Source organism: Lasioglossum baleicum, chromosome 5, assembly GCF_051020765.1.
Source record: "Lasioglossum baleicum chromosome 5, iyLasBale1, whole genome shotgun sequence".
Lineage (NCBI taxonomy): Eukaryota > Metazoa > Arthropoda > Insecta > Hymenoptera > Halictidae > Lasioglossum > Lasioglossum baleicum.
In genome coordinates, this window is record NC_134933.1 from 7,303,074 (window position 1) to 7,315,571 (window position 12,498).

At 43.2% G+C, this 12,498-nt stretch overlaps 2 protein-coding genes across 6 annotated transcripts in view; one reads left to right on the forward strand and one right to left on the reverse strand.

Annotated features, from left to right (window-relative positions):
* Window positions 1-1,523: 1,523 nt before the first annotated feature.
* Window positions 1,524-5,628, forward strand: LOC143209109 (serine protease persephone). Its single transcript, XM_076424392.1, has 5 exons — window positions 1,524-1,814; window positions 2,214-2,420; window positions 3,562-3,785; window positions 3,899-4,194; window positions 4,481-5,628. Exons 1-5 carry the CDS (start codon window positions 1,733-1,735, stop codon window positions 4,836-4,838), a joined length of 1,167 nt encoding a protein of 388 aa, XP_076280507.1. The 5' UTR covers window positions 1,524-1,732; the 3' UTR covers window positions 4,839-5,628.
* The window catches only part of Thw (chitin-binding domain protein thawb), a 37,190-nt gene continuing 30,132 nt past the window's right edge, over window positions 5,441-12,498 (reverse strand). For all 5 annotated transcript variants that reach the window (XM_076424382.1, XM_076424381.1, XM_076424380.1 and 2 more), the window contains one exon: window positions 5,441-12,267. In XM_076424382.1, coding sequence (XP_076280497.1) covers window positions 7,927-12,267 — 4,341 coding nt within the window. In that variant the 3' untranslated portion in view covers window positions 5,441-7,926. The remainder of the gene's footprint in view (window positions 12,268-12,498) is intronic.

Below are 12,498 nucleotides of genomic sequence, written 5' to 3' on the forward strand. Positions count from 1 at the left end.
ATTCAATAACATCGAATTTTTAAACAACTTTTTCCATTTCGCTTTAAACGACGGTCATTTTTCCTGGAACACAGTAAATGTAGACGTAAATTTACAGCTACATATGATGTTCGGTAAGAAAGTTAGCATAAAATAGTATTCATTCCATTTTGAATCTATAAACATATTAAATACTTCTTAATATTTACTAATATTTGCATACTTGAAGTACGTTAAAGAACTGACAAGGGAAGGACCCCAAGCAGAGTAGGGCAATAAGCAAAAAGCTTATAATATTTAAAAAGCTAATATTTAAAAATGATTAATAGTCTTTTTGAATATTAGTCATAGCAAAATAGTCATTAGTCAAAACTTTTTGATTAGTTAGCGATAACTAAATGGCAAATAGTTAGTCACAGCTCTTAAGTTATCGTTAGCTATTGCTTATTTATGAATTAGTAGTTGATGAGCAGTAGATTGCGGATGTTTATGCAAAATAAACATTTTCTACATCAATTTTAAAAAACACAGGCCAGGGAAAAAATTCTTTCCTTCTTTAATCATTTTAGTGAGTTGAAAATAATACAGTGGTGTTTCTAGATTCACTTCGCCTCTAATCTTGTTTAAATTGCACTTACCCATTTTTGTAATAAATACATAAAATCCGCAGTCTAATGATCAGTCATCAATCTTTAGTCATCAGTCACTATTGTGCGATTAACATACATTAATATTATTAATTAGTTATCACTAACTAATCAAAAAGTTTTGACTAATGACTATTTTGCTATGAGTAACATTCCAAAAGACTATTAGTCATTTTTAAATATTAGTTGATTATTGCCCTACTCTGAACCCAACTGTCCGACTTCGATTTTGATAATTTTTTGTGAGATGATGGTATATGGATCCCTAATCATGTATGCTTTTGCAATTTTCCTTTTCATTCTTTTTCCTTTTAATTCCTGTGAATCACGCAAAGGTATTTCAAGGTATGAAACTTTAATTGTTTATATCTATAAAACTATTGAGTAACTACGCCTAATATTTTATAATACATACATAATTAGGGATCCATATACCTACCATGATCTCACAAAAAATTATCAAAATCGAAGTCGGACGCTTGGGGTCCTTCCCTTGTGAGATTATTTGCGAAAACGAGAACGTAGATTACTGTTTTCATAAATATGTATGAACACGAGCTATTATCTTCAGAATCGTTCAATTGTATTATCAACAATGTATTTTTATTAATTGTGGCATTAATTTAAAAAAAATCATCGCTCCATCTGATTTCTATCGAAAGTTCTTGGACTTTGACACAAAATTCATCGGTTTGCCTCACTCTTAGACGTTTCGGCAAGTTTACCAAACTATGAATCATGATCAGGGAACAGTCCACCTTCGACTGATCCAGTCATCGGCGATACTCTCGATGCAACGACGTCTGCCTAAAAATTACCGAGGGAAGGCTTTTCAGATCCGGTTCCCGCCACGCGGAAATCTCGACTAAATGAGTGTTGTGGCAACGAGTTTTGCGTCGCGTCGCCTCTAACGTGTTTCTCTTCATCGACAGGAAGACCGAAGCGTGAATCTTCCTGCGAGTCTCTTTCCCTCTGATTCACCGCGTCACTTCGTCGATGCCTCCAACGATCAGTTTAGTCTTGTTCTACACGGCACGCGGATTGCTTTATCGGGGACCGGCTTCATCGTTCGCGTCCATTGCTCGCCGTTGCCATCGCTCATCGAGATGCGCAACAATATTCTTCTGATCGTGCTAGCTCAATTGTTGATCGTTTCACTGACGATCGGTCTCGACGAGGACCTGGAAGGTAAAATTCAGGTTGTTGCGAGATTCGCGACTGCGATCCTCTTCTCTCTGGATGAACGGAATCATCTTCTTCTCGACCGGTGCTGGTGCGCTCCAAAGTTCGGCATTATTTCGATAAAAAATTATTTCAATTCGATTCGAATAAGGTTTTATTCGAAGGTTAGAATAAAACAGTATCTCGTATTCGACTGGTTATTTAAATAATTTTATTCGTCGAGAATTTATTCGACGAATAATAGACAACTTTTTTATTCGAAGCTCCGAATAAAATTTTTATCTACGTATTATTCGAATAATCTTTGCCAGCTCGGTGCACTCGAACCTTCCCCTCTAGTGTTCAGTATTTTCGACTCGTCCTAGGTGTAGAAGTGCTGTCGACACTTGTTTCTGTATTTTGTAGAAGGCAGCGCGTGTAAATTGGAAGATGGTGGTCCAGGTGTGTGCAAGAAGCTACCAGATTGCCCGCAGAAATTGAAAGAAGTGATAGAAGGCAGAAGAAACTGGCATGCCACGGGAAGATGCGGGTTCGTTGGTTTCATCGAGATCGTTTGTTGTCCCAGCAAGGCTAACTTCACGGACAAGATCTCCCAGAGACCTGCCGAAGCTGGTACGTTATCATTGGAATATGGGTGTTCACGTTTGCTCACATTTCCATAGGCAAATTATGCGAAACTCGTGTAAAGTATCAATTATTTAGAAGAGGGATACGATTGCATCAGGGTTCGACAGATTTTAAATAAGATCACAAATAGTCGTTCAAAATAATGAATTATTCTAAATACTCTGTCGTTGTTATTGTGCAAATAATATAAAAGATTTATTATCATTTACCGTTCAAGTCAAATGTGATAAAATAGCAGAAGTGTTGTATGTCAATGTTTCTCCATTTCTTCTATTGATATGTATTACATATGTATATCCACGTGTTTTTGTGACGCGAGTTAAATCGATGTGTGCTGCTTATGTGAAAGTACACTGTCAATTATGACATAATTGCGTCGATTATGTGGCGTGAGGACACTTGCATCAATGAGTCACCATATCCAAACAGAAAACAGTTATTCTGTGTGTACATATTCTGCGTACAGTGTGAACAGTTCGTAATCGTTCATCGGGCATTGCATATTTACATTTCTGTGGACTAACTGAGAAGCACTGGACGTTGCACCGGAATTTTAATCACTTTTACGAGCCACGAAAGAATAAAATTTTTGACAAAGTGATTACAAAAGTTTGTAGTCTATTCAAAGCTCACTAAAAAGAGAACATCAATAGTAATTCATTTTTTCGTAATTTAATTCGTGGACCTTGTAGATGTCGCATTGATAACAACCGAAACGCGTGCATGTTTTATTTCATCTGCAGAAAGATTCTCAAGAAAGGTCAGGCATTTAAATTTTAAATGCAACATTCAAAACAAGCGTCATCGCGGTTTATTTCTGACTTTTGCTACCGCAGTATAAAAATATTATCTTATGTCGGTTCATTGTAGATTCGGAAAAAATGTTGTAATGGAACTGTAACGATTATATTAACAGACTTGTGTGCCTGTAAAACAAAGTTGCATGTACATGATAATTTTATAGGGTCTTTTTAAATAAACGCTTCCAAAAAATTCCACGAGAATCTTTTTTGTAAAAATTCCGCAGGAACAGATATTCTGTTGAATTCTAGTAAAAAACGAAAGTTTGTTTATTTCGAGGGCTGGTCAATTATATATAAATTGTTTATTTCAATATTATTTCCAGCATGCAGCGAATACGACAACAATTTGGCATACCATATATTCGATGGTATCGAGGCGAAAGCTGGCGAGTTCCCATACGTGGTTGCTCTAGGATATGTAAACGACAACTCTGCCGAAGATGGACAGCCAATTAGATATGGCTGTGGGGGTAGTTTGATAAGCACTGAACACGTGTTGACAGCGGCGCATTGTGTGCACAACATAAATAAGAATGTTCCGATCGAGGTAAGCGACACAATTTCACGATATCTATACTTTTCTCCGATACATATTTTGTATTGTCATATACAGAGTGGGTTCATGAGAGAGAAGTATTTATTTTTCTTGCACTGTTGCAGGTAAGATTAGGCCACGAGGACGTAACCAGCATCGATGAAAGTGTGCAACGCATTCCGATCAGCGACATAATGTACCATCCGGAGTATAAAATCAGTATAAACTATTACGACGTGGCCATTCTGAAACTAAAAAGAAAAGTGAATATGACGGGCACGGTTAGGCCTATCTGCCTTCAAACTAAACCTTTGGAAAGTATAACGATCACACCAAAAACCTCTTTAATCGTGCTCGGGTGGGGTGCGACGAGTTACGAACAGGATCGATCTAATAAGTTGATGAGGACGCCTAACCTCAGGTGCGATTTCGCCATCTTTACTCCGAGTCACCCTTGCCATGTCAGTCTAGTTTTCGTGCAGGCGGCGTTAGTGTATGTCGACAGACAATATAAAATTAAAAAGATTGCATTCTATTGATAGATTTCGGGGTCATAAATAATACTTTGCAAAGAAAATTTTAATGAGTTTCATTAAATTCGGTGAAATCGGATATCGCGGGCTAAACGGAAAGAAAGACAAGACAGGCTTGGCGCTTAATTTGAGAATAAATTAAACACATTTCTCCTAATTTCTTCTCATTTACAGTCTCGTGGACAAAGAAGAATGCGGCAAATTGTACAATGGATTGCGTCAGCTGCCTCGCGGTCTTGACGACACCATCATTTGCGCGATCGACAGGAACGTTAGCAGAAGATCGGACGCCTGTCAAGGTGATAGCGGGGGTCCTCTATTAATGATCTCAGAGGACGGGGACAGAGTCCTCGGAATCACAGCTTTCGGTCAATCCTGCGGCAGTTCGATACCAGGTGTTTACATTTCGGTGCATTCGTTCTTAGACTGGATCGAAGAGCACGTATGGACACCTCCAGCTACGACGAACAAAGACAAATTAAGTTTATCTTTTACTCTGACGATAAAGAGTGCTCCTGGACCAGAAGAGTGAAAGAAAATCGACGCGAGTGCGATCGATTCAAACTGCTGCGAAATTTTTGGTACTTTCGACACAGACCTGGGCAAACCAGTGGCGGCTCAAGTCAAGCGGAGGCCCCAAGCGGTAAAAATGTTGGGGCCCTCACACTCAAGTTAGAAATAGAAGTTGCGAGAAAAGTCTCGTAAACTTATTAACAAAAAAGCGGGGCCAATTAGAAAAATCATATTTGATATGAAAACGAGAGAAATAACAAGTTTCAATACTGTTATTTGAAAATGAAAATAATATTGATTCGTTCGAAATATTGTGAATTTTGAATAGTATATTATTTTGATATTTCTTTAGTCCTTCGGAAATAATTTCCGATGAGTTTGCATTAGTTGACAAACGAAGTTAGAGTAGCAGATATAATGCCGATGACGCTAACACGATAGTGTTCAAGAGTGAACGTCCACACTAAAACAACATCGGGCGACTAAAAGTTGCTTGTTGTTGTTTCAGCGTGGACATAGCTTAACACCGCAATTCATTTCGGTCACGATCATTCCACGATCCGAGCACCACGTGGGTGCTCGATCGCCCTCTCATTGCGAATCAATGAACGACATCCGTAAACATTAACAAAACCCTTTTTTATTTATTCACATTCTGTACAAATGTATTTTACATAAAGTCGACGATGTCCATCGTGTTTATGTAATGGACGGCGATCTATAGTTAAGCATCGATTCGTATAGTATACTTTGTTCAAGCGAAGTACAATTAAATGCATTTCTACGATAAAATTAAGTATGTAATAAATGGAACACACCGTAAAGCCAATAGTCTTTCTATTATTATTAATACTCTTTTTCTCCTCGACAGCTCGTACGTGCTCTTAGAACGAGAAACGTATTGGGTCATTCCATAGTTAGTGCCATTGAATCTTCGTCTCCAGATAAAAATCATATTTTATAGAGTTATTGGCGACACCGTTTCTTGTCATTCTACGGTTAAGACTCGTTTTTCCATGATTGCAGGGTGCCTTCTCATTTCTCGATAATGCAAACTAAACTTGCAATTCTGGAAAAACGAGTCTCCCCCTTTAATTATCGATTTGTTACACAAATCTGTCTCTGAAAAGAATAGCCGCTATCTTGGAACATTCCAAGGAAGAAGAGGAATGACACTACTTACAGAACGATCGGTATATCAGTAAGTTTAACAAGTTTCGAAATGCCTCCATCATAAGAGAACGAGTAACATGATCTTTATAATAGTATCAGAAACAATGTTCATAACACCAATTGTCGTTGTTGTGTCATTTGTCTAAGTGATTAATTGTACGGGACTGAGATACAATGGTTACGCAAGACGGTAATTTTCTAAACAGCGTGACTCCAAGAGATTAACGTTAGTCTTCAATAAAATACACTTGGAAAGAGCAGTAACGTTGTTCGTTCTCGTATAATGGAGGAATTTCGAGATTCTCTTCGAATCTATTATGGACCCTGTATAGTAATTGTAAATACCCGAACGTAAAGGAACAACCAACACCAAAATTTATAGCAATCTCAAGTAATCCAAGTTGCTTTCCGTCAGCCGTCAAGTTTTCTCTTGGTTCTTTCACTAGGTGAAGTAGTCGCAGACCGCAGACCGTTTGTACACAGACGCGTCGGTACACGCGCTACGTGGAGGCAGATATTATTAATTCTACACATCGGAAATCCTTATTTATTCAACAGAGGACATGTACAACGATTATAATACAGCATATTTGTACGTAATGCAAGGTAATACTGTTGCGATCAGGTGCAGTTGCAAGCATAGACGATCTGGGACGAACGAATTCTCAAAATTTCATTTTTCACGCGTCCGCTCCGAAAAAAAGAGAACGTTTCTTAATATATTTTTAACTACGGATCTGCTTTGAACGAAACACTTTCGTAAGTTTATATTCATACTGTTCATTTCAGTTGAATTCGATCAATGTTATTGTTTGATGCATCGTAATTTGCGTTCAAAATTAATTGAGAAGCATGAAATCAATCCGGAATCGTTCACCAGCTCGCTACGGCCCCAACTCGATAAACCTAAATTCCAAAATTGCGTGCTTATGTATTTGAGAGATTACTAGTTCCATCGGTACAACTGCAGCGAGTAATCAAATTATTCGATGATAGCAATTGAAGATCTACTACACGAAAACAGTAATATGATTAATAAGGTCCATAAAAGAATATTGAATGCTGGATTATCCATTAGGGAAAGACGTGAAAGCCAGAAGAATTAAATGAAGAAATTCTAACATTCAATTTTTTTTACTTTGACACATTATCCGCGGATAAAATATTAATAGTAAACATCCATATATCTTAACAATTCCCAATATTTGATACTGATTTGTATGTGGTTCTGCTTCGATCCACTCGTTGTTTTCTATATTTTTATTACTCACTATATGAATAATACGTAACCAACACCCATATGAACCTCTCAACATCGCGTCTTCAAATTTTCTCAGTAGATCGATTAAAGGTCACGAGAATTTTAAACAGTAAACTCCAAATAATTTAAAGAATGTACATGTACCAATAAATACGTATTATTATCGGATTAATCACACATACGGTAACGTATGCACCATGTCAGACATTTGTGTAAAAAAGCGTGAGGAAATTGATCGAGGAAGCGTTCACATTGACGATCGAATCACGTTGGATCAAACCTGAACAAAAGTTACTAAACACCGAATTATTTCCAATACTTTCTTACCATCTGTATACCAAAAACAACAAGTAAAACATGAATCGTTCCACCTCGGAACAAAATAAATTAGGCGAAAATATATTTTTATGTACACTTTGAATAAATAAACATTTTGATCAATGATCATACCGTCGTATAAATAATTCCATCGGAAGATGTGAACAGTAAAATATTTCTCAAATTCCTTGCGTACGAATGAAGTAATTATTTTCGAGAGAGGCGTATTTAAATAATGTATTCAGATCCGTCCGAAAACATATCGAGAAATGGTTTCCGTCGAGTCGTGTCGATGCATTTGCGGATCTCGTCGATACGAACCGTTCCCCAAATTTCCTGCTCAGCCTGCATGCTCTCACCCCCATTTCGTGGCTATCGTGTAAAGGGATCTGAGAAGTTCCAGCGCCCTTCCGTCGGACGCGGAGGTCTGGTCCTCCTGCAGTGAATTAATGGCTTCCGAGGTCGGCAGCTTCTCCGATCGACTAACCAGATTCGCCGAGTTCTCGGTGGTTGTCCTGAATTTCCGGCTCTTTCTGCTTCGGTAGGTGGTGACAATAGGTTCGGTGACCATCGGGCTGGTGGTGACGCTCCTAGGACTGACGGTAGCGCTCCTAGGACTGACAGTAGCACCTCTAGATTTGACGGTGGCACTTCTGGGTCTGGTAGTGGCCCTAGGAGACACGCTCAACTCGTTAATCCCAGCCACGATGTTCCTAGACTCTTCAGAGGCGAACTCGTTCACCGGTAGCTTCAGCAGCGCGTTCAACAGTTCCTCCTTCTCCCTCTGCATGGTCTTGTTCACGGGATCCTTGCAATGGCGAACGAGCAGAAGCACCAGCTGCCTGACCGTCTCGTTGTTATCTGCTTGCTTCATAACCCTCATCAAAGTGTTGCTGCTGGTAGCGTTCAGTTTGCCGAACAGGTTCTCAGCGATCTCGTTCTCGGTGGTATTCGCGTTCGGCACGCCTGTGAACGGCAGCAACGAAGTTACCAAGGTGTCTTGAGGCAGAGAATTGGTGGACGTGATCGAGGATGTTATCGTAGTGGTGATACTCGATCGTGTGGTGAACAGAGGCTTCGGTGTCACCGTGTTCTCGACGGTGGAGGTCGTAGGAAGCAAAGAGAAGCTCGTGGGGGCGTCTTTGTTTCTCGATAGCCTTTGCGGCGCAGCTGGCTGTTCCGACTCGTTGCTAGACTCTTCGGTGCTACCCGATTCATCTCCTAAGAACAAGTTACTGTACTCAGCGCTTTCCTGGCTGCCAGTCGTGTCTTTAACCGACGGCACCGTTGTGCTCACGTCCGATTCTAGACCGTGATTGATGCGCTGAGGATCCACGAATACAGTGGTTTCCCAAAGTTGAGTAACAGCCGGGGAAGAGGTCCAATGATCGTTCTTCAGGATTTTCGGACTCTCCTTCGGCTCGGTAGTCTCGAACGAATCAGATTCTGTGTGAGCGCAAGGCGTGGTCTCTACGATGGTTGTCGGGGTTGTCGCCTCCGTCGTTGACCTAGACGTCGACGTTCTGAACTTCGTGTAGCTAGTCCGTGACATGGGGAAAGGAAGCCCTTGCTCCGATTTCGCCAAGTGAGACCTGAAAGAATAATCGCGGGGAGTCTCGTAGTTGTTGGTCGAGAAGCCGGTAGTCGTTGCGCGGACGTTTTGGACGGACATAGGTGTGCTGGAGTAACTTTCAGGGTTCAGAGCCGCCCTCTCGTTCTCCTTTCGAACCGTCTCCGCGTAACTTTCGTAGAACGGAGGGGTCAATTGTTGTTCCGGTTTCCTGCTGGTGGGCTTCTTGCTCCAGGAATGGGTGACCATGTGCGACAACAGAGATGGCGGCGAAGGAGTCGGTGAAACCACGAAGTTATCGCTTATGGGAGTCGTGGCAAGCGACTTTGCCTCTCGGTACGGCTCGGTGGCGATGCTAACGCTATTATTTTGGAAACCACCGACTCGATTTTGATTTCCAGCCTCGCTGGTACAACCAGCGCAAACATAATTGTTAACCTCGTTGTTCCGATTATAAAATCCGCTCGAGCTGCTCGTGTACGTCGGGCTGCTCATTTCCGTGGGCATAGTAGTCTCCGTTGGAGGCAGCGAGGTTTCGTAATAATCGTTCGTCCCAGCATTCGTGACGAAGTTGGTGCTCGGTTCGTAGGTCTCTTGGCTGGTCGTCCTGGGAGTGGTATAGTAGGTGCTCGGCTGTGTGCTTAAGATATCGTAGACATTATCGGGGACAGTGGTGGGCGGTTCGAAGGTAGTCGGATAGACGGTGGTCAGCTTTTGTCTGATGTCGTTGCCGTCGTCGGAGTAGGCGAGAACCTCGTCCTTTTCCCTGATAGATGCGGTGTAGTCTGACATCAGCGAGAAGTCCGTCGTGGTCTTCCATTGATCGGGGTCCAGCGTCGTCTGCGGCGGCTCGGTGGGTCTGATCTCGGTGAGCACTCTCTTGAAGCTGTCCGGATTGAGAAGATACGCGGACAAGGCTTGCGTGAAGACCTGCGCGATCTCCCGAAGCCTGGTGCTGTTCGACTTCCTGAGATCGTCCAAGGATCCTCCGCTCTCCTGCGGCTCCAAGTTTTCGTTGTAATCCTCGCTGACGTTGTCGAAACGATCCTCGGTGGTCACGTTGTTCTCGAACGCATCGTTCAGGTTAAACAAATCGGCGTAGGAGTCGATGGTGTGTCTCGTCAAGAGGCTAGGAGGCACTTGGACGGTGGTACCGTTACTCTTCTTCGAAACAATCTTCTCCGCGTCTTCCCCGGACTCTGAGCCTACCGAGGAGTCGGTGGATTCGTTGGAGTCGGAATTCTCGGTAGTCGTGGTGAAGAACAGAGCCAGCGAGTGCAAAGGAGACGGCGCGAGGGGTCCGGACCTGCCTGTCAACCTTTCGCTGGGTTTAGGTGGCTCGGTGAGACTGGGGACATTGTTCTCGAGGTTCTTCAACGAGTGCAGCATGCTCAACGCGTGTTCCCTCTCGGAGAAACGAGTCGACTTCAGTTTGCTCAAAGAGGTTGGCGCGGGGTATTTCAGTTTGGGTATCAGGGTCTTCGCTGTGTGGGTGGGTATCGTAGGAGTGTACGTCGTGGGCTTTGGCGTCGATGTAACAGTGGTAGCGTAGTTCCTCGTGAAGGGCACGTAGGGACCCAAAGTGGACAACACCTTTCCTTGCTTGTACGTGAAGCTCCTGTCGTAAGGACTCAAATCCTTTTCGGTGACGGTGTTTTGTTGATAAGCTGGCGTTGTTCTGTACGGTTTCTCAGTGCTCGAGCCGATGAAGTTTTGTCGATAGCCTGGCGAAGCTGTGGACGGGTTTTTGCTCGGCGCTCGGCTGTATTGATTGTCGTAGGCGTTGCGTGTTGTCAGCCCTTCCGTGCTTCGCCCGAAATTGTTACCGCGAGAGAACGTGGTGGCAGCTGGTGAAAAATTGTTCGCAGGGAACGTCTGGCTGTCAAGATTGGATGTAACGGTGTTTTGACGGTAGCCGTCCGTGATCGTGTGGGACCGAGTCGTCGAGGGACCGTATGCACCCTCGTTTCCGTTTCTGTTATTACCGTTGTTGTAATAATTCGGATCGGAGAAGGCGCTTCTCAACTCCGAGTTCTTCAAGTTGCCCCCAAAGTCATAACTAGTGTCGGCGACCTGAAGAGACTCCGTCGTCGGTGGGAAGTTAGTGGTCGCGCTTTCGGTGGTAGCTTCGTCGTTGCAAGGCGGCGACACGGTGGTCGTGAAATACGGCGTCGTTGTCTCATAGTAAGGAGTCGACGTAGCGTCCGTGTACGAGAAGTCGTTCCTCTGCGTAGTCGTGTCGTCTCTTTCGGTTGTTGCCGCGGTGGATTCGTATTCCGGGCTTCTAGCGGTGGTCTCGCGATTGTACGATTGGTAATAATATTGATGCGAGTTCCCGTTGATGTCGACGAACCGATTCCCGCGGTTACCAACGAAAGCGGCGCTCTCCGCGACCTGTTGCGATTCTTTTATCGGACTCGGGCTGCTGGCTCTGAAGGTGGTCGACTCCGTATAAGACGGGGTGACTCTTTGAGAAACCGTCGACGCGGTACTATTCCTCGTCTGGCTTTTGAACTTCAATCTCTTCAGCGCTCCCTTCTCCTGGTTGTTCGAGTTTCGATTGGTCACGTGGTAATTCTGCGCTTTTTTAGGGGTACCGTAGAAGTCCTGACTGGTCGTTTGGTATTTGTTCACGTTCCCTTCGTCGGTGTTCCTGGTGAACTGATTTATCGGGGGTTTCGTGGTGAGAACCTGGCCGTTTTGGAAGCCGTTGTTACTGAAGAATTGGTTGCCATCCCTTTGGCCGTTCTCTTGGCTGAAATTATTACCACCGTCGAAATACCTGGACGTCTTGATCCGGTCTTGTACCTGGTTCTCCAGAGGCGGCTCCTCGTACGTCTTTATCCTACCGTTCTGCTTCCCGTCGTAGCTCAGATTCTGAACGTCGAAGTAGTCTTGCTGACCACCAGCCTCGATCGACTGCCGGTAATCTAATTTCGCTTTCCTCGACTCCGCTCGTCTTCGTTCCTCCTCGAGCAACTGCTCACTGCTTTGCTCGTACAGCTCCGCGGACTTGCTGCAGTCCACCTTGAACCACCAATCGCAAATCAGCTGCGACTGCTGGAAGATGGTACCGTTGGGACAGAGGAATGATATTTTCCGCCCGTTGTCGCAGATGTGGAAAACCTGGAAACGAAAATTGTCGTGACTTTGCTTTGCAGACCTCTAGCATCTTCGGAAAAGATTGTAAAGATTCGAGCATGGTTTCTTTCGACTGACAGGACAATGCAAACACCATTTGATATTCGAATTTTCTGAATCAGTGGGAAATAATACCTGAGACGAGAATGCCTCGCTAATACGGAAACGTTTGAAATATTTCATCCCATTCTTTAAGACCAGGCCCGATTGTATGCA

Bases quoted from the DNA above. Each gene is read 5' to 3' on its own strand.
- LOC143209109 (XM_076424392.1), top strand. From the start codon at position 1,733: ATGCGCAACAATATTCTTCTGATCGTGCTAGCTCAATTGTTGATCGTT. The intron at 1,815-2,213 runs GTAAAATTCAGG...TGTATTTTGTAG, and splicing joins TCTCGACGAGGACCTGGAAG to AAGGCAGCGCGTGTAAATTG. The intron at 4,195-4,480 runs GTGCGATTTCGC...TCTCATTTACAG, and splicing joins ATGAGGACGCCTAACCTCAG to TCTCGTGGACAAAGAAGAAT.